At 45.2% G+C, this 22,313-nt stretch overlaps 1 protein-coding gene across 1 annotated transcript in view; it reads left to right on the forward strand.

The window, feature by feature from the left end:
* Positions 1–5,827: 5,827 nt before the first annotated feature.
* The window catches only part of LOC144892511 (uncharacterized), a 147,993-nt gene continuing 131,507 nt past the window's right edge, over positions 5,828–22,313 (forward strand). The window contains exons 1-2 of the mRNA XM_078779470.1: positions 5,828–7,164; positions 9,522–9,567. Of these exons, the coding sequence (XP_078635596.1) occupies positions 5,851–6,756 (906 nt within the window). The 5' untranslated portion in view covers positions 5,828–5,850 and the 3' untranslated portion in view covers positions 6,757–7,164; positions 9,522–9,567. The remainder of the gene's footprint in view (positions 7,165–9,521; positions 9,568–22,313) is intronic.

Genomic DNA, 22,313 nt, shown 5'->3' on the forward strand with positions numbered 1-22,313 from the left:
GGTGAAGAATCGCTTAAAAAATTCTACCAGCCGGATCCGAATCCGGATCTTCACCAAACTCTAATCATTTTGTCGTTGTCACTTACCCAACCTCTCTACCAAATTTGTCGGAATCCGGCTACATCTTTTTGAGATATCTTGTTCACAGAGAAACAAACAGAGAAACAGACAGACAAACAGACAAACAGACAGATGAAAAATCACGCATAGAGCGACACTTGGCAAAAGAGAACGAAGTAGATGGCACTCAGTAGAGCATCGTTTTGACCTCAAAAATAATTAGTGGTTGAATTCAGTGACATTATATACAAATCCCCTTCAAAGTTTAAGTTTATCAGATGAAAATTGCCAATTTTAGAAATTGGTTGGTTGAAACCTCAAAAATAGTTGGTGGTTGGTTTCAATAAGCTGATATGCAAATCCTTTTCAAAGATCAAGTCAATCGCATTAAAATTGAGGATTTTAGAAATTTGGAAAAAATGGTTGACCTTTGGCCTATGTTGGCGTTTTGGCCTATGTTGATCTCAAAAATAGTTGGTGGTTGAATTCAGTTCGCTGACGTGAAAATCCCATTCAAATTCCAAGTCAATCGGATGAAAATTGAGAATTTTAGAAATTTGAAATTGTTGTTGACCTTTGGCCTATGTTGACCTTTTGACCTATGCTGATCTCAAAAATAGTTGGAGGTTGAATTCAGTAAGCCGATATGAAAATCGTATTGAAATTGCAAGTTAATCTGATGAAAATTGAGGATTTTAGAAATTCGAAAAAAAGTGGTTGACCTTTGGCTTATGTTGACCTTTTGGCATACGCTGATCTCAAAAATAGTTGGTGGTTGAATTCAGTTAGCCGGCATGTAAATGCTATTCAAATTTAAAGTCAATCGGATGAAAATTGAGGATTTTAGAAATTCCAAAAAAAGTGGTTGACCCTTGGTCTATGTTGACCTTTTGACCTTTTGACATCAAAAATATATAGGTTTTGTCGGACCACGAACACACAAATCCACACACACGAACGGACAAAATCCATTTGGTGAAGTTTCGTGAAGATCGGTTTCAAATTGTGACCTGCAGGCAAGTTTCAGTGAGCGGACAGACAAACACACACACACACACAAACACACAAACCGGAGTGATCGACGTACTTGCAAAAAAAAAAAAAAAATTGCCAAGTTACAAATACACAATCCGCAGTGATCAATATACTTGCAAAAAAATTTTTTTCTTTGCAAAGTAACAAACACACACAAACCGGAGTGATCAACGTACTTGCAAAATATATATATATTATTTTTTTGCCCAGTAACAAACATGAAAAATCACTCATAGAGCCACACTTTGCAAAACAGAACGAAGTAGAATGGCACTCAGTGGAGCATCCTTTTGACCTCAAAAATAGTTAGTGGTTGAATTCAGTGACCTCATTTGCAAATCGTCTTTAAAGTATAAGTTAATCTGACGAAAATTGACAATTTTAGGAATTTGGCCTGTGTTGACCTTTTGGACTGTGTTAACCACAAAAATAGTTGGTGGTTGGTTTCAGTAAGCTGAAATGCAAATCCTATTCAGATTTCAAGTCAATCGGATGAAAATTGAGGCTTTTAGTAATTTAAACAAACTTTGGTTGACCTTTGACCTATGTTGACCATATGTTGACGATGTTGATCTCAAAAATAGTTGGTGGTTGAATTCAGTTTGCTGATATGAAAATCACTTTCAAATTCTGAGTCAATTGGATGAAAATTTGAGGATTTTAGAAATTTGAAAAAAAGTGGTTGACCTTTGGCCTATGTTGATCTCAAAAATAGTTTGTGGTTGAATTCAGTTCGCTGATATGAAAATCACTTTCAAATTCCAAGTCAATCGGATGAAAATTGAGGATTTTAGATTTTTAAAATTGTTGTTGACCTTTGGCCTATGTTGACCTTTTGGCCTACGCTGATCTCAAAAATAGTTGGTGGTTGAATTCATTTCGCAGATATGTAAATGCTGTTCAAATTTCAAGTCAATTGGATGAAAATTGAGGATTTTAGAAATTTGAAGAAAAGTGGTTGACTTCTGGCCTATGTTGACCTTTTGACTTCTAAAAATATAGGATTTTGTGGGACCCCAAACGCTACCATTTGGTGAAGTTTCGTGAAGATCGGTTTAAAATTGTGACCTGTAGGCAAGTATAAGTGAGTGGACAGACAAACACACAAACCAGAGTGATCAACATACTTGCAATTTTTTTTTTTTCTTGCCAAGTAAGAAACCGACAAACAGGTGAAAACATAGCCTCCATCCACCTTCGGTGGCGGAGATAAAAAGTGTTATTTTAACTGTTTTGAAACTGGCAAAAAACATGATTGCTATGGACACAAAATAAGATCTAGCTAAGGGTGAGGTTATCCAGGTAAGGGTGTTAAAGGTTTTTAACGTCTTTCTGTGTGCATCGTTGTGTGGGATGTTTGCATTTTTATATGTAAAATGTAGGGGTAATACCCCTGGTGCTCACCTGGTAGAATAAACAGCAAACTGCACTGACTAAAGGTATTTTAAACCAATTTCAATGGTTGCTAGAAGACAGGACAGCATACTAACATAATAAGACTTTAAACAAACAAACAAATAAATACCTATTTTGGGGGGCAACCCCCCCGCCCCCAACCCCATATACCTCCTCAGACCCCAATTTTTCTAATGCCTTGAACACACTTTGTTACATCATGGGTGATGAAAGTTGTGGTGAAGTTTCATCGAAATTGCGTGTGTAGATTCTGAGAAGAAAGCAAATACCTATTTTGGGGGACAACCCCCCCCCCCCCCCAAACAGCCCTTCAGGGGCCGATTTTTTAAAATTCCGTGAACAAACTTTAGTCACAACACAACAAATATCATTTGTGCCAATTTTGGTCACAATCCCTTCAGCGGTTCGGAGAAGAAGTTTCAAGTGTTTACGGACGGACTGACTGACGGACGGATGGAGTGACGGACGGACGGAGTGACGGACGACGCGCCATCGCATAAGCTTCCCTGATCTTCGTTCCAGGTGAGCTAAAAACAAAATAGCTTGCTTTCTAATGCAGGTATAAGGCTAGCTTCCTAATATTTCTTGAACATTCCATTTCAATATTTCACAGGTCATGCTGAGGCGTCAGAGGGAAAGTTTGGCACGACGTTTGGACTGGGATAGCAAATAGCGAGAGCCAATGAAATGAAAGATGGGATTTAGGATGTTGGGGGTCACAAACAGAGTGAAGGAGAATTTGCATTAATTCATGCACTTGGTGGGTACATAAAGTGCACTTCCTTGTGCATCATTTCACAGGACATGAAAGGGAATGCATAGTAGTGGTATAGATTTGTTTTCAGGAGTGTGTGTGTGTGTGTGTGTGTGTGTGTGTGTGTGTGTGTGTGTGTGTGTGTGTGTGTGTGTGTGTGTGTGTGTGTGTTTTGAGGTGAATGAAAAAGGAGTGACAGTATTTTGGTGATTTGAGCAATCATGGCTTACTCATGCGTATATTGGAATTTAACATAATTTAATAAATTCTAATATTAGGATCAGATGTAACAGTGGAGCAGCTTAACTTAGATATTTATAAGGATTGTGCATTTTGTGATAAAAGCAACACACTTGCCACACATAAAGACACTTATAATATGAACAGATTTGGATATTGGGCCACCTCACATTTTGCCCATGGTGGCGATAGCAGCCATTTTCCAAAATGGCCACCAGCGGTCACTTTTATTTTCTATATATGATGTACTGGGGAAGAAAGTGGGCGACCGTGGATGATAATGTGCTTTTAAAAGTCCAAGACTGTTTAGGGAGTGCCTATTATTTCATTTGGTGCCACAATAGATAACTATAATTGAATTAGTTAGTATAAATAGGTTTGCGACACGGCATCTGGTGAGATTCCAAATGGATATTAATTGTGAAAATCATGCACATTGATGAAAAAAAGGGGATTTCATTTTCTGGGTCCACTTTTCCTGAAAAGCAAGTACCAATGTAATAATAACATAAATGAACAAAGAAATAAATCCATGCGGTTCCCATTATATTACAAGTCATTCTTTCCCGATTGCACTTTTGGTGTCTCGCCATTTCGTTACGTTGTTATTTTTTGCGCACTATCCGCTAAACATCGGTTTCGTATTTGCGAATGAAAGTCACCGTAACCAAGAGCCCCGGATGAGGCCTTTGCCTGTCAATAACAAAAATTACCACAGGGCGTGCCATTTTTTCCAACGAGGTCTGAAGCAATTTCGTGTCTTTTTGTTACGCTGTTAAATTTGTTACGGAGTGATCATTCCTTTCACGTATTATCGGAGTTAAGATTAGGGAAAAAAAATAAAAAATGAAAAGCATGAGTTCGGAAAATGGCCAATTTCTGGGTATGTAAAACTATGTACTGTGCATTTTTATATTTTTTACGAATGATCTGCAACTTTTATATCCTGGTGTAGTGGAAGTGTGCCTATTTGTGCCTATTTATTTAGTGCCAACACTGTGCCAATTTATTTCAGAATAGCAAATCAAAATTATCCACTGTTCACTACAATAAAGGAGAAGTTATATGTATCAGTATGGTGTTTGTGTTAGTACTGTTACATGTGAAACATGGCCAGCCAAAGCAAAACAAATGGCACTGAGACATTAATATCGGAAAAGGTTTCCTCCCGCGAGTTCTAGTATTGGACACTGTACATATTGTAGTGTATAAAAATGGTTGTTGAATCATCATTAAGCAGTTTTGAAATTTTGACCCTCATGTCACACTTTGAGCCCCAACTTCATGGACTGACCCATATACAATGTCAAAATGCCATTTGTTGCTTTTGTTGCTTGCAGGGTCATCGTTGGAATTTATTGATGGTGGTGGTTGCTGAAGAAAAAAAGGCCCTTGTAGAGGAAATGTAGTAGTGTCCAGTAAAAGTCATGTCGAAGAGCTTCAAATTAGTTGACCTTGAGCGTCCTTCGTCAACACCATCCCCACATCCGCCTCAGACTAACTGGAAGTTATGTATCATTTGCCAAGAGGAAAAGGGAGAAGCACTAACATGTCCTTCACAGTCCAAGCGACAGGACGTTGGGAGTGGATACAGATCACTCGCACAGAATTTGATGAAATTTCAGGAGCTTGAACTTTTAGGAACACTTAAGCTGGAAAGACTCGATGAAGGTCATGGCATTGAAGCAGCCATGGTTACAAATACTGCGCAGTACCACCAGACGTGCAGGCTCAAGTACAACAATACAAAATTGCAAAGAGCGGAAAAGAGAACACTCCAAACAGAAGGCGATAGCCAAGACATACCAGCAATGTCCAAGCGCACCAGATCACATTCACGATCATCGACAACAGAAAGTAAGGCACAGGAATCGTGTTTCTTCTGTGGACAACCTGCAGGAGCTGATGGCCTTCATGAAGCTACTATGTTGCCAATGGACAGACGGGTGCGGACCTGCGCAACCTTTCTTGAAGACACAGAACTGCTGGCCCAACTTAGTGTTGGTGACATGGTAGCCTTGGAAGCTAAGTACCATACCAAGTGCTTAGTGGGGCTCTACAATCGCGTCAGGAAGGCCAAGTCAGAAGGACATGAAGACACTGACCATGAGCGAAGGATATAAGCAATCGTATTCGCTGAACTGGTTCTCTACATTGAAGAGACCAGGTGTGATGAGGAGACAGCACCGGTGTTCAAATTGGCCGATCTCGCTCAGCTGTACCAGTCCAGAATGGAGCAGCTATAAGTAAAGGTCAACACAAAGGTGCACTCCACCCGACTTAAGCAGAGACTCCTAGCTCAGTTTCCCGACATGCGGACACACAACAAGGGAAGAGATATTCTCATGGTATTTGAAGAAGATGTTGGTGCTGCCCTCGTCAAAGCCTGTGAATTGGACAGTGACAATGATGCAGTCTATCTCGCTCGTGCTGCACAGATCGTAAGTCGCCGTATGTTTGGAGAAGCCAAGCCCTTCAATGGATTCCCTAATAGATGCCAAGAGGAATCAGTGCCATCACATCTGCTTGCCCTCGTAAGCATGATCCTAGAGGGACCTAGTATAAAGGATCAGATGGAAGACACATCCCGTTCAGCACTTGGCATTGCACAAATGCTGAAGTTCAACAGCATTAAGCACAGGCGGAATCGTGACAACTCATCGTCACTCACTGTCAGACACAGTGCCGCTCAAGATACACGAGTACCAACATACATAGGACTTAAGTTGCACGCTCACACACGCAAGAGAGATCTAGTGGAGAGGCTTTCACACCTGGGCATGAGTATCTCCTATGACCGCGTTCTTGAACTCTCATCTCAAATGGGAAACAGTGTATGTGAACAATTTTACAGAGAACAAGTGGTCTGTCCTCCAACACTTCGAGGAAAAGTATTCACAACTGCCGCTGTGGATAATATAGACCACAACCCCAGTGCAACTACAGCAAAAGAGTCATTCCATGGTACTTCCATATCCATTTTTCAGCACCCCTCTTATACTGGTGAAGGTGTGGATCGAAATGTTGTCATCAATGAAGGATTGGTAAATGCAAGCTCCAAGACAATCGGCCACTTGCCACAGTACAACACCGATGTTCCCCCTGTCACCAGCAATGTTAAGATGTCCTCTGTCCCAGCTGCTAGATTAGCATCACTGAACCGAAGTGACTCCAGCCAGTTGCGGAAACATACAGAAGATGAAAATGTGTGGCTACACAATACAAAACAAGTCCTGGAAGACGAGAATTAGACACACGATAACACATCTTGGGCTGCATTTCATGCCAGTCGCCAGCCACCAGAAGCTCGAGTCGTCTGCCACAATGCTCTGCTACCATTGTTTCTGGACAGTGCTCACACAGTTGCAATGATCCGGCATTCAATGGATGTTGTGACGAAAGCCGTGCAGCATCTGAATCCTGGGCAGATACCAGTTGTTGCCTTTGATCAGCCGTTATTTGCCTTAGCCAAGCAAATTCAGTGGACGTGGCCGGAGGACTATGGCGAAGATAAGTTGGTAGTGATGTTTGGGGGACTCCACATCGAGATGGCAGCTCTGAAGACATTGGGGGACTGGCTGCAAGGGAGTGGCTGGGTGAATGCCCTTGTGCAAGCTGAGATTACAACGCCAGGGACAGCTGACTCATTCCTGTGAGCAGTGCACGTCGCTCGAACAAGGAGAGTTCACCAAATCACCGCAGCAGCATTATACATCTTGCAACATCGTGCCTATGACCATTACTGTACGAGAAAAGCAGACGATGCACAAGATATCCTGAACTTCGATGATTGGTGCCGTCAGAAAGAAGACATTCCACAGTTTAAGTACTGGGCAACTGTACTGGAACTAGAGGTTTTGGTTCTGGTCTTTGTGCGTTCTCTGTGACAAGCATCATTCGCGATGTATCTTGATGCCCTGACAGAATTGGCCTCCTGGTTTCATGCTTTAGACCACACGAATTATGCCAGGTGGATCCCTGTTCACCTGAGGGACATGGCTGAACTTCCAACAAAGCACCCACATGTAGCCAGGAAATTCCAGGAAGGTAGTTTCACTGTGCAGAAGACGAAGAAAGTGTTTTCTACCATCGCAATTGACCAGGCACATGAACAAAATAATGCCTGCATCAAAGGAGATGGTGGAGCAGTTGGCCTCACTGATAACCCCAGTGCCCTGCGCCGGTGGATGATTGCGGGGCCAGAAGTTCCCCGGATCATAGAAGAATTCCAACTTGAGAATGAGAACTGGAGGAGGCTAGTGGACACTCGTCATCATGACCAGACACCAAGCGTGCAGACTGCATTCACCAAAGATGTCCAATCTCTTGTCAACGTCATGGAAGAGCTTGGCAACCCCTTTGAGGAAGAAAGTATGGATCTGGTTGTCCTTGATACAAAGGACATCGCAGCCCCCATTGCAGTTCAGGCAGTTCCGAATGTTAAGAGGATTGGCCAAGAGCAGTTCCAGGCTTTTACCAAAGAATGTCTGGTGGAAAGAACCAAGCCTATTTATGACACCATTCATCGAAACAACCTGAAGGTGTTCAGTAAGTCGGCTCCCAGAAGTGTCAGCAAGGGGAAACAGCAGGTAGTCTCACTCAAGAATGACTTACAACTTTTCTCTCGGCTGTACATAAGCTGTCAGACGAGAGACGGAAACCTTGATGAATTCTTTCGACATGAGAATCAGGCATGTCTTCCGTCACTCTCTGATGGGGGAAGTCTCCACCTTGGTACAAAAAGTGATCTACTCACATGCTTGGAAGCCATCTCTGATGTCCAGTCTGACCGTCCTGCTGCCACGAGCATAGTTCTTGATGGAGCTGTCATCGTTCAGATGCTGAAGCCAGCTGCAGCCAAGAACTTTGATGAATATGCTCAACAGATATTCATTCCATATATGTCTAAAAAGCTTCAAACTGCATTCCGCCTGGACTTGGTGTGGGACAGCTACCATGCAAATTCTCTGAAAGCAAGTGCAAGAGCAAAGTGTGGGACAGGAGTGCGAAGACGTGTGATGGCTGGAACAACCATACCGAGAAACTGGCAGAACTTTCTCAGAGTAGATAGCAACAAGGTAGATCTGTTCAATTTTCTCTCTGAAGTTCTGTACAAGTGGTTTGATAACGACAACAAACAACTGGTCATTACTAATGGGGAAGCCATTCTCAGCAAGCCAGCGCTATCAGATGTAGCATCACTCACCCCATGCAACCACGAAGAAGCAGATAGTCGCATGATGTTGCATGCAGCCCATGCAGTCAGGCATGGCCACCATAAAGTAGTGATTCAGACAGTAGACACTGACGTTGTGGTGTTGGCCGTCTCAGTAGCCCAGGGGTTTGCATCAGAAGATGAACTGTGGTTAGCATTCGGAACTGCCTAGTCTTTTCGGTACCTGGCAGCCCACGAAATAGCAGCTGTACTAGGACCAGAGAAATCACAGGCATTGCCAATGTTCCAATGTTCCATGCCCTGACTGGATGCGATACAGTGTTGAGTTTCGCAGGGCATGGTAAGAAAATTGCCTGGGCAATCTGGAGCGTGTTACCAGAACTCACAGCTGCACTACTAAAGCTATCTTCTGCGCCAAGTGATATACCAGAAGATGTCATGTGCACCATGGAAAGGTTTGTTATCCTGCTCTACGACAGAACCAGTACATGCATGGACATTGACAAGGCAAGAAAGAAACTCTTTGCAAAGAAGAACAAAGTTCATCTGATTCCACCAACCAAAGCAGCGCTGGAGGAGCATGTCAAGAGAGCTGCCTACCAGGGAGGTCATGTATGGGGCCAGACACTGGTATCAGCACCAGACCTACCTCCACCGACCAGCTGGGGCTGGGTCAAGACTGAGGGTGGGATGTACGAGCCATATTGGACAAAACTACCTGAGGCAGCCAACAACTGTTATGAACTAATCTCATGCAAGTGCAAGAAAGGTTGTGTGAGCCGATGCAAATGCAAAAAGGCTGCACTTGAATACACTGCTCTGTGTTTGTGTGAAGGGGAGTGCTCACAAAATTGAGTTCCTGGGAATTGCGACAGCAACTTTGGCGGTATATCTGTAGAAGAAACAGACTTTGACAGAAACGTTTCATCTGATAAATGTTACAAATATCCATCAGTTTGTTCCTCAACATGCAATTGCTTTAGTTACTAATATGTCATGGCTATGTTTATGTTTATGTATGATCCTTTCAATTTTAACAATTTTGAATAAATTGTAATTCTAATGACTGATATTTCATTTATAACAATGACAATGTTGAACTATACAACAATATTGCTTGTAACCTCAGAAATCATAAAATATATGCATAATAATGAGACATCTTCTACAGATTCTTTGTTGTTATTTTATCCAACAACTATTATAACAATCATGTAAGTGCCCCTAATTACTTGACAATCACTTTGCACAATAATGCAAAAGCTTAGAATGCCAAATATACTCAATTGTTGTCAGCTAGTTCCTCTGATATTGGCAGGTCTGCACACACAGAATTTCCGAATTTAGTTCCGATTAATTAGCATAAGCGCTATTTTGGAAATTGGCAACCATTGGTGCCCAGGCCCAAATTTGAGATGGCCCAATATCTATATCTGTTTGTAATATGTCAGTCTATATGAGTACCAATTTTGGTGCTTTTATAACAATTTGCACAATGGTTTTGCTAAGCTGCCCCACTATAAGATAAGATAAGATCCGACCTTGAGGTATAGGTGAGGATAAAATCTCCAAAGTAAGAGAAATAATTACTCTTCTTTTGGGTCTTCGGAGTCCTCAGGGTCTTTTGGGTCATCTGGGTCTTTGGGGTATTTTGGGTCTTTGGGGTAATTTGGGTCTTTGGGGTCCACTGGGTCCTCAGAGTCTTGTTTGTGTTTTGGATTGACATTCTGCAGAATTAAATGAACACTCAGTTTACTCTGTGCACTTTGCACGTCAGGCTCAGCGAATTTCACCTCCCGACGCTGTGTATTTATTGTGATAAAAAAAAAAACGCTTCCCTACACCGACCTTGACGCTCGGTTTGCAAGCCACCATCTACAATTCCAATGTAAGACATAATTACTCTTTTTTTGGGTCTTCAGAGTCCTAAGGGTATTTTGAGTCCTCTGGTTCATTTGGGTCTTTTGGGTGCTCAATCTCTTTTGCATCATTGGGATCTTCTGCTTCATTTGGGTCTTCAGGGTCTTTTAGGTCATTTGAGTCTTTTTGGTCCTCTGCATCTTTGGGGTCCTCAGGTCTTTTCAGTCATCGAGGTATTTGGGGGTATTTTGGGTCTTTGGGTTCCACTGGGTCCACAAGTACTTTAAGGGTCTTTGGGATCTTTTTGGTGTTTTGGATTGTTTGGTTCTGTGGGGTCATTAAGGGTATTCAGGGCATTTTGGGGTTTCAGGCACTTTTTGGTCTTCTGGGTCTTTTTGATTTTTTTGGTCTTTGGGGTGTTTTGGGTCTTTAACGGTCTTTGGGATATTTTGGGTCTCTGGGGTCTTCGTGGTCTTTTCAGGATTTTGGGTCTTTGGGGTATTTTGAGTCTTTGGGGTATTTTGGGGCTTTTGGGTTTTTGAGACTTTTTGGTCTTCTGGATCTTCAAGGGTCTTTGGGATATTTTGGGTGCTTGAGGTATTTAAGGGTCGTCTGGGTCTTTTGGATCTTTGGGGTATTTTTAAGGCTTCAGGGTCTTTTGAGTCTTCTGAGTATTTAAGGGTCTTTGGATCTTCAGGGTATTTTGGGTATTTGGGGACGTTTGGCTCTTCAGGGCCTTTTGGGTTTTTGTTGTCTTTTGGGTCTTTAAGGGTCTTGCGGTCTTTGCGGTATTTTTGGTTTTTGGGGTATTATGGGTCTTTTGGATATTTAAGGGTCTTTGGGGTCTTTTGGATCTTCGTGGTCTTCTGGGTCATCAAGGGTCTTTGGATCTTTTTCGTCTTTTGGGTCTTCGGGGTCTTTTGGGTTTTTGTGGTCTTTTGGGAATTTTGGGTCTTTGGGTCTTTAATGGTCTTCAGGGTCATTTGGGTATTCTGGGTGTTTTGGGTGTTTGCGGTCCATTGGATCTTCAAGGACCTTTTGGTCTTTTTTGTCTTTGGGGTGTTTTGGGTCTTTATGGGTCTTTGGGATATTTTGGGTCTGTAGGGAAGTTGTTCTTTTCTTTGAAGGCTTCATTTTGTTTTCTGTAAACATAGAGATGATGTGCTTTACAAAAAGCTCTAATTTGGCCTCATCTGTCCACATGACATTCTGCTGGAAGGATTTGGGCTTGTTCAGGTGTGTTGTGGCAAACTCCAGTCGGGCTTTCGTATGTCTCCTTCCTGGGTCTCCTACCATAGACCCCCGCTTTCATTGAGTTGGTGACGGATGGTGCAAGTTGAAACTGTCATACCTTGTGTCTGACGGTCAGCGTGAATCTGTTTGGCAGTTGATTGAGGTGCTTTCTCCACCATTTGAACAATCCATCGCTGCGATAATCGATCAAGTTTTCTCTTGTGGCCACGTCTCGGGAGATTGACTACAGTGCCCATGGGCCTTAAACTTCCTGATAACATTGCATATGGTGCACATAGGAACTTCAAGGTCTCTGGAGATAGACTTGTGGCCTTGAGATCATCCATGCTTGGCTACAATCTTGTGTCTGACCTCCTCAGACAATTCTTTGGTTATCTTTATTTTCTCCGTGCTCATTGCGGTACACACAGTGACACAAAACAGCAGAATGACTCATTTTCTCTTTACAAACTACAGACTTGGCATTTAATATGGAATATTTTTTTTCTGGGGATGAACTTACTTTTCAAGATGACTTAGAACCAAAAGTTCATTGGCATTATGTTAAAATTATTCTAGATTTTGTTAATGTGACCTTTAAAAGAAACAAAAACCACATTTGACATTTCGAAACAAATAAATTGATCCTTGAAAGTGATGTAAACTGATATCGAACTCAATTCATGGACAGTACGGTGTTAAACTTCTGTACGTTTTCCAGAAGTATCTCTTTATTTTGCACATTAGCCAATTTTTTTTTAAACAAAAACAAAAGTTAAATTACGACTGGGATTACGGACAGTAAAATTACAGTTCAGTACTTCGTGTAACCCCCACGAGCATTCAGGGGAGCACGTACACGTTGAGGCATGCTGTTCACGAGATTTGCCAAGGTTTGGACAGGAATCGCTTGCCATGCAGTGACAATAGCCTGCTGCAATTCACGCACAGAGGTCGGCTGCTGGTCCAAGTGGTCGAATTGACGCGTTAATTCTGCCCACAAGTTCTCTATCGGATTCATATCCGGGGACATGGTAGGCCACTCCATATGCTCTACACCACGGTCAGCAAGAAAGTGTTTGATCATGCGAGCACGATGAGGTTGTGCATTGTCATCTTGGAAGACAAAGTTTCCTCGAAAGGCTGCACGAGCAAATGGAAGCAATGTTTCTTCCAGAATGGCCCTGTACTTGAACTGGTTCAGGCTTCCATTCAGAACAACCAGGTCAGTTTTGCCCCCTGCATGAAAAGCAGCCCAAACCGTCACCCCACCACCTCCAGCTTGGACTCTTGGCACTATACAATCTTTGTTGTAGGCTTCATGCACTTGTCTGCGCACTCGGATGCGGCCATCTTGACGATAGACCAGAAATCTAGACTCGTCACTGAAGATCACATGATTCCAGTGTCCTGGCTGCCATTGACGGTGCTCTCTGGCACACTGCAATCAGCGCTGGCGGTGTTGCCTGGTCAGGCGTGGCTTTCTCAGGGGACGCCTGGCACGATAGCTTGCTTGAACCAGTCGTTAGTTGAATAGCCTTCTGGATACAGGCACATTTGTCAGTTGCTGCCACTCAGCCCCAAGCCGATTAGCTGACTTGGGACGGCCATTGCGGACTAACCGGTGCAGCTGTCGATCATCCCTCCTTGTGGTTCTGCGGGGACGTCCTGGCCTCGGTATTGGAGTAGGGACACCCCTCTGAGCATTTCGTTTCAGGATCTTTGACACCTGACCTTGAGTGATGCCATACTGCCGAGCAATAGCACGCTGTTTCATGCCGTAATTTCGTAAAGCCACCACTCCATGACAAACAGCATTGTCGAGTTGACGGACTATCTCCAGAGGAAGCAGCAATGACTTTTGGAGATGTGCAGCAGTTGTTTTCCACTAATACAGGTCGCAACAACCCTTGTATACCCGACTGTGAAGCCAATCATCAAATGCACCTGTCTGTACATTTTGCCACGCCACCTGTGATATAATCCTGTTGTTGACTTCTTGCTGTGACAATCAGTGACATGGTTCTTTTAACAAATAAATCACCAAAGTGTAAAAGAAACTCACCAGATTGAGCTGAGTTAATAAAGTAAACCCAAGTCAAGAAAAAAAAAAAATCCATATTAAATGCCAAGTCTGTATTTGAATGAGTGATTTTTCTATTGCAGGCACCTGCAACTCACCACAGGTGAGTTCAATTCCAAAGCAAAAGAGAATCACCTGCTTGAAATCTTATTAGGTTTACTCTCCATGAAATGGAGAGTAACCTATTATTACTGCTAGAGTATTTCTTAGTAATATTCTTCCACCCTATTTTGCACCTCCGAAAACTTCATAATTAATGTTCTCAGCAACCGCTGGTCGGATTGACAGAAAATTTTCATCAAATGATCGTCTCGGCTCGAATAATTTTTTTCTGCTAATTATGACGTCATAGGTCACGTGGTATGGGCGCCATCTTGTAAAACACATTCAACTTTGCCCCTCTGTATCTCCGAAACCGCTCAATGGAAAAATTTGAGGAATGGCTCATTCTAAAGAACTTTTCAATGGGAACAAAAGACATGTGCATCGAGTACATTAAAAATGCTAACGTTAAGAGGTTAAAATTCGTCAAACAAAATTTTTTCTCCCGTGAAAATGAGATTTTTTTTCCAGATGCTTAGTTAAAAAAAAACTCAGAATGCAAAAAATTTAGAAGTCATATGTCACATGGTTCGGCCGCCATCTTGTTTTTCGTGAAAAAACACAAAAAACCCTTTTTCTCCACAACGGCTGAACGGATCGAGCCCAAACTTGGCATGCATATTCGCACACCAATGATGAACAAAGAAGCCTATGAGCACGATGTTATCCGACACATGGTTTCAGAGTTATGACGTTTTAAAGCTCAAACTAGAAATGGTATCACCTCCATAATTTGTAAAGCTATCGAGTGGAAACTTTACACAATTGTTCTTCATTGGGGGATGTTTCAAGGTTACTTGAGACGTTTTGATAAGTCACATGGTTTGGCCGCAATAAATAATGGAAGGTAAGTTTTAAAAAGCGTCTAACTCTTGAACCACTGCATTGATCGACTTGATATTTTAATGCAATGTAGCTCTCATCAAGCGGAACCAATGTGCAAAACTTCAAAATGATTGGACGTACGGTCTCGAAGCTATAAGTCTTTATTGTTTAAAGAAGAAGAAACGCACCGTTTTGTCCCTCCAGGACGTGATAACTATCACACGATCTCCGGCGGTCATTTGAACCTCAAATAAAATTCCAATTGAAGATTTGTCAATAGGTGAGGTATATTAACAAACGAATAAAACAGATTTGGTCAAATTCTGACTTTTTTTAACTCGATCGCATTTCACACAAAGTCGTGAGAAACTAAAGAAGAAGAAACCTCGTTTGGCTTCTCAGATAAAATAAATAATTCTGTCTCTGCAATTTCAGGTTAATTTTCTTTTAAAAATCGCTTTTTCTGCAATCAGTGCATGGATTGACATGTTTGGATATGTGTGTGGGTGTTGGGTGGGGGGGATGTGTGTGTGTATGGGAGGGGGGGGGAGGGGTGTGTGTGTGTGTGTGGGGGGGGGGGGGTGGGTCTGGTGTGTGCGTGTGTGTGTGTTAGGGATGGGGTGTGTGTGTGTGTGTGTGTGTGTGTTAGGGGTGGGGGGGGGGGGTGAGGGGATGTGTGCGTGTGTTTGTGTGGGTGTGTGGGTGTGTGTGGTGGGGGGGAGGGTGTGTGTGTGTGGGGGGGGGGAGGGTGTGTGTGTGTGTGTGTGGGGGGGGGGGGTCTGGGGATGTGTGTATGTGTGTGTGTGTTTGTGTGTGTGTTTGTGTGTGTGTGGATGTGTGGATGTATGTGTGTGTGGATGTGTGTGTGGGTGTGTGTGGGGGGGGGGGGTGGATATGTGTGCATGTGGGGGGGGGGTTGGTTGTGCGTATGGAGGAGGGGGGGCAGATGTGTGTGTGTGTGTATGTGTGGAGGTGGGGTGTGTGTGTGTGTATGTGTGGAGGAGTGTGTGGGGGGGGGAGGGGTGTGGGGGTGTTTGTGTGTGGGTGGATATGTGTGTATGTGGGGGGGGGGGGTTGGGGTGTGCATGTGGAGGAGGGGGGGGTTGGATGTGTGTGTGTGTGTGTGTGTGTGTGTGTGTATGTGTGTGTGTGGTATGTGTGGAGGGGTGTGCGTGTGGGGGGAGGGGGGATTTGCTTTGTGTGTGTGTGTGTGTGTGTGTGTGTGAAGGGGTGTGTGTGTGTGTGTGTTTGTGTGTGTACGTGGATGTTTGTTTGTGTAAGGGGAGGGGATGTGAGCATTTGTCTCCTCCCCGTTCCCCATGCATTGATGCCCGTGGGCGACATTCACGCTTGCACGTCAAATATGTAAATGTACAATATTTTACAGTGTTCATAAAGATATTTGGTGGGAATGTATATTCGTTTTTAATTAATGTTCAGAAATGTATATATGCCAATGTGCACCAGAGATAAAAACGTATTGCATCGGCCGTCCGGTTAAGATGCATATACTTCCGGTCCACATATGTGTAACTTCGGATTTCTTTTTGCATTTTACATTCATTAATAAGCCTTTAATAATGACATCTGATCATGTATATTATTTGACATTTCGTGTTAATATTCACGGATCATCCCTTGGTTGATTTGAGAAACATTTATTGGTCTTTAATGGCACGTGGTGCGCGATGCGATGACGTGAGGATGACGTGTGAGCTCTTTGAGTTTGATTTTCATTTGCGGTAAAGACGGGTGTTTTTGCACGATTCCTTACCTGCTTTGCAAATCCGATTCCCGAGCTGTTTCCACATTTACGTGGGAATTCTCCAAGAGGCGTTTTCCAATATCAGGTAACCATCACTTTTGTGCGATATAATGTTTGATATAACAGACTTGTATCGGCTCATCCCAGCGATTAGGAACATGAAAGGTGGCCATGTTCCCAATCGCTGGCCATTTTTTTTCGTTTCTTGTCTTTAGACTTTAACTACATTTGGCATTATTTAAGATATTTTTGTTGTTAAATGCTGCTCTTTTATGAACGTGATGTGTATTGTTAAACTCGATAAATGACGATTTATCACCAAACAAAGCAAATAATTTGTTTTGGATGGAGTTTGTTAGCGAGAGGTAGTTATTGGGTGAAGAAGAAGAAGAAGAAGAAACGCAACACTTTTTCTTCAGTTTGTCGAGAGTGAGGAATTATTTAATTATCACACTGTACAGAACATGCAAGGAGCACACGGAGCGAACTCACGGGGTAATTTGAAATTTTTTTAAAAAAGGAAAATTTAAAAAAGCTTCGAACTCTTGAACCACTGCATTGATCGACTTGAATTTTTAAGGCAATGCAGCTCTCATCAAGCAGAACAAGTGTGCAAATTTTCAAAATGATTGGATGCAGGCTACAGTCTCGAAGCTATACGTCTTTATTGTTGAAAGAAGAAGAAATGCACCATTCTGTCCTTCCAGGACGTGATCACTATCACACGATCTCCCGCGGTCATTTGATCCTCAAATAAAATTCCAATTGAGGATTTGTCAATAGGTGAGGTATATTAACAAACAAATAAAACAGATTTGGTCAAATTCTGACTTTTTTTTAACTCGATCGCATTTCACACAAAGTAGTGCGAAACTAAATAAGAAGATACCTCGTTTGACTTCTCAGATAAAATAAATAATTCTGTCTGCAATTTCAGGTTAATTTTCTTTTAAAAATCGCTTTTTCTGCAATCAGTGCATGGATTGACAGATGTGGATGTGTGTGTGGGTGTGGGGTGGGGGGGAGGGGAATGTGTGCATGTGTGGGTGTGTGTGTGTGTGTGTGTGGTAGGGGGGAGGGATGTGTGTGTGTGTGTGGGGGGGGGGGGGGTTGGTGTGTGCATCTGTGTGTGTTTGGGATGGGGTGTGTGTGTGTGTGTGTGTGTGTTAGGGGTGGGGGGTGGGGGGATGTGTGCATGTGTGGGTGCATGTGTGTGTGTGTGTGTGTGTGTGTGTGTGTGGTGGGGGGGGGGAGGGTGTGTGTGTGGGGGGGGGGGGGTCTGTGGATGTGTGGATGTGTGTGTGTGTGTGTGTGTGTTTGTGTGTGTAATCATGTGGGGATGTGTTTGTGTGTGTGTGTGGATGTGTGAATGTGCGTGTGTGTGGATGTGTGTGTGGGTGGGTGTGTGGGGGGGGGGGGGTGGACATGTGTGTATGTGGGTGGGGGGTTGGGGTGTGCGTGTGGAGGAGGGGGGGTTGTGTGTGTGTGTGTGTGTTGTGTTTTGGGTGGTGGGAGAGTGTATGGGGATGTGTGTGGAAGGTGGGAGGTTATGGGGATGTGTGTGTGTGGGTGGGGTGGAGGGGGGGTGGGGGAGTGTATGGAGATGTGTGTGGAAGGTGGGAGGTTATGGGGATGTGTGTGTGTGTGTATGGGGATGTGTGTATGGGTGTGTGTGGGGGGATGTGTATGTGTGGATGTGTGTGTGTGGGTAGGGGCGGGGATGTGTGTGTGCGGGGGGGGTTGGGGTGGGGAGGGATGTGTGTGTGTGGGTGTGTGGGGGGTGGTGTGTATATGTGTGTGTGTGTTTGGAGGGGTGTGGGTGGGGGGTAGGGGGGATGTATGTGTGTGTGTGTGTTTGTGTGTGTGTATCGGGGTTGTATCCAAGGGGGTTGTGTCAAAGCATGTCCAATGAAAGTGGGGTTGTATCAAAAGTGGAGTTGTATCAAAAGTGGGGTTGTATCAAAAGTGGGTGCGAGTAAACCGGTCATCACTGCCAGCAGTTTTAAAGTGGCAGTTCTAGTTATTTCTCACAACTTCTAAAAGGTGCCAATAATATTGCCCGGCCCATTTTAGGATTTCTGTGTGGAATAAGCTAAGATTTAGTCATTTTTTCAGCTTTTTTTGTTTTGTTCCACTGCAAACCAAAGAAATACATATGTGGACACCAAAATAATTTATTAATTTCAACAATTTTCTGAAAAATTGCTTTATTTTTAAAAAGTGCAAGGGTGACAATATTTTTTGGCCACAACGGCATATTATATATATATATAAATATATATGTATATACAGTCATGTGAAAAAGTAAGTACACCCCATGTAAAGTTTTGACTTTTTCAGCATTTCAACACGCAGCTATTTGATCTTCATTTCAACAATATTGACAGATAATGGTAATATAATATAACAAATATCATGAAACATTTACATTTTGTAGTCCATTGTATAATTTAAATAAACATAAATGCAAATTTCGCATGTGGAAAAAGTAAGTACACCCTTACATTTATCACTACTTCAAATACCTAAAATTAGATTCAGGTGCACCAGCTCAGGTGCAAATGATTAGAACATCGTTGGAGAGGATCTTGGAGGAACCCGTCTTATTTAAACCTCAGACATTTAGTTTGGTTTGCTCTTTGTTGTTGAAGTGTGCTGCGTCACCATGCCTAGATCGAAAGAGCTCTCTGAGGCCTTCAGAAAGAATGTTATAGATGCCTATGAGTCTGGGAAGGGACTTAAAAAGATCTCCAAACAATTTGAAATCAATCATTCGACTGTCCGGAAGATCATCTACAAGTGGAGAAGATTCCAAACAACTGCCAACTTGTTCACGCCAGGCCGCCCCAGCAAGTTCAGCCCGAGGGCAGAACGCAAGTTGCTGAAAGAAGTCTCTAAGAACCCCAGACTGTCACCACGGGACGTACAGGTAGCTCTTCCCACTGTTGATGTCAAAGTGCACGAGTCTACCTTTAGAAAGAGGCTGCACAAATTTCATCTGCATGGGAGGTGTGCCAGGAGGAAACCTTTGCTGTCCAGAAAGAACATCAGGGCAAGACTAAAGTTTGCCAATGAACACCAAGGCAAAGACCAGCACTTCTGGAACAATGTGCTCTGGACAGATGAATCAAAGGTAGAGCTATTTAGCCACAGTACCAGAAGACATGTTTGGCGAAAACCAAAGACAGCATTTGACCACAAGAACCTGATACCAACTGTAAAGCATGGTGGTGGAAATATTATGGTTTGGGGCAGCCTTGCTGCATCAGGGCCTGGGCAGTTCACCATCATAGAATCCACTATGAATTCTTCATTGTACCAGATGGTGCTTGAGGATAATGTGAGGCCATCTGTCGGAAAGTTGAAGCTCAACCGAAGGTGGACCTTGCAACATGACAATGACCCTAAACATACTAGTAAATCCACCAAGGAATGCCTGAAAAGAAAGAAATGGAGGGTTCTGGAATGGCCAAGTCAAAGCCCGGATCTAAATCCCATCGAGATGTTGTGGGGGGATTTGAAACGAGCTGTGCATGCAAGAAACCCCTTAAACATCGCACAGCTGAAAGAATTCTGCATGGAGGAGTGGGCAAAAATTTCTCCCAGTCGATGTCAGAGACTGGTAGACAGTTACAAGAAACGCCTACTTGAGGTTGTTTCTGCCAAAGGGGGCTATACCACCTATTAGAGCCAAGGGTGTACTTACTTTTTCCACATGCGAAATTTGCATTTATGTTTATTTAAATTATACAATGGACAACAAAATGCAAATGTTTCATGATATTTGTTATATTATATTGAAGGAGCTGCGCTCCAACGCGGGTCGAAAGAATTGACGCGACCAAAGACGGAATTCGTCAGAGTTGCTTTATTGAAACAAAACAGCTCAGGTATTCTGACAAGCCCGTTTATCGGGCAGCAATATATATACACATTTATGCCGGGGCGTTTGCCCGGGAAAACCGAGACCGGGCATGCCCGGGTGTCAAGGGCGAGTCCTGGAAAGGCGGGTCTGGACATGCCCGGGCGTCCTGGACGCGGCCTGGCAAGTCGAGGCTGGGCGTGCCCGAGCGCTCTGGGCGAGCCCTGGAAAGGCGAGAGCGGGCATGCCCGGGAAAGACGAGACCGGGCGTGCCTGGGAGGTTCGGGCGTGCCCGGGAACAGCGAGTCCGAGCATGCCTGGGAGAGGTGCGTCTGGGCCCGTCCGGACGAGCCCGGCATGGCGATCGCTCCCTGGCCGCGTCCTGGCAGGTGCAAGGCGATTGTGTACATTCAGCGGGAACCGCTACACACGCCCCTCCAGAATCGACCTGCACCGGCAGGGTCAATTTAAGGGGGGTCCGGATGACCCGGCCGAAGCGACCCCTGGAGGGTCGTGGGGGGGGGGGGGGGTCCGATCTGGTGGTGGGTGGTCGAGCGGGGGGAACTGTGGACGGGGGGCGGCCTCGCCGCGGAGGAAAGGCCAACCGTGGTGGTCGGTCGACGTCCACGTCCGCCGGTTTGAGGCGGTCCACAGAGATCCGGTCTGACCGGCCGCCGACGTCGACGACGAAGGACTTGTCGCCCCGTCGCAGGACCCGGAAGGGCCCGTCGTACGGCGGCCGGAGTGGCCCCCGGTGCGCGTCATGACGCACAAAGACGTACTCCGCTGTGCGAAGCGCCGGGGGGACGTAGGACTGGGGGCCACCGTGGCGGGACGTTGGCACGGGGGCAAATCGTCGGGCGGCCTCCTGGAGGTCCGAGCGCTGGTGTGCGGCGGACCAGGGACTGGTAGCGTCGGGCACGAACTCGCCCGGGACGCGGAGCGTCTGGCCATAGACGAGCTCGGCGGCGGACGCCCGGAGGTCCTCCTTGGGGCCGTGCGGAGGCCCAAAAGGACCCACGGCAGCCGGTCGGTCCAACCGTCGTCCTGAAGGCCGGCCATGAGTGCGGCCTTCATGGAGCGGTGAAACCGCTCGCACAACCCATTGGCTTGGGGGTGGTAAGCCATGGTGCGGTTGCAGCGTGACCCCCAACGAGCGGGCGACCGCGGCCCAAAGTTCGGACGTGAACTGTGGGCCGCGGTCGGACGAGATGTCCACCGGTGCGCCGAAGCGCGCAACCCAGGTGGCGATGAACGCCTGCACCACGTCGGCGGTGGTGGTGGAGGTGAGGGGCACGGCCTCCGGCCACCTGGTGGTCCTGTCCACCATGGTGAGCAGGTGGGTGAACCCCCGCGATGGGGGCAGGGGACCCACCAGGTCCACGTGGACGTGGTCGAAACGCCGTGCAGGCACGGTGAAAGGGGCTAGCGGGGCCTGGGTGTGGCGGTGGACCTTGGCCCGCTGGCAGGCCGTGCAGGCGTTGGCCCAGTCGCGGACGTTCCGTCGAAGGCCGTGCCAGACGAAACACGCCGACACCAGCTTCTGAGAAGCTTTCCGGCCCGGGTGAGAAAGGCCGTGGATGGAGGCGAAGATGCGGCGCTGCCAGGAAACGGGCACGATGGGGCGAGGCTGGACCTGGGAGACGTCGCAGAGCAGGATCGAGCCCGTTTCGATGTCGGCCAGGCAGAGGCCCGTGTCCGCCGCCCGGAGGGCCTGCACCGAGGTGTCGGTGGTCTGGTCGGCCGCCATGAGCGCGAAGTCCATGCCGAGGTGGACCGCATTCGCGCTGGCCCGAGAAAGACAGTCGGCCACGGCGTTGTCTTTGCCGGCGACGTGCCGGATGTCCGTGGTGAATTCCGAAATGGCGGAGAGGTGGTGCTGCTGGCGGGCCGACCACGGCT

The sequence above is a fragment of the Myxine glutinosa genome, chromosome 6, assembly GCF_964187855.1.
Source record: "Myxine glutinosa chromosome 6, kmMyxGlut1.1, whole genome shotgun sequence".
NCBI classification, from domain to species: domain Eukaryota; kingdom Metazoa; phylum Chordata; class Myxini; order Myxiniformes; family Myxinidae; genus Myxine; species Myxine glutinosa.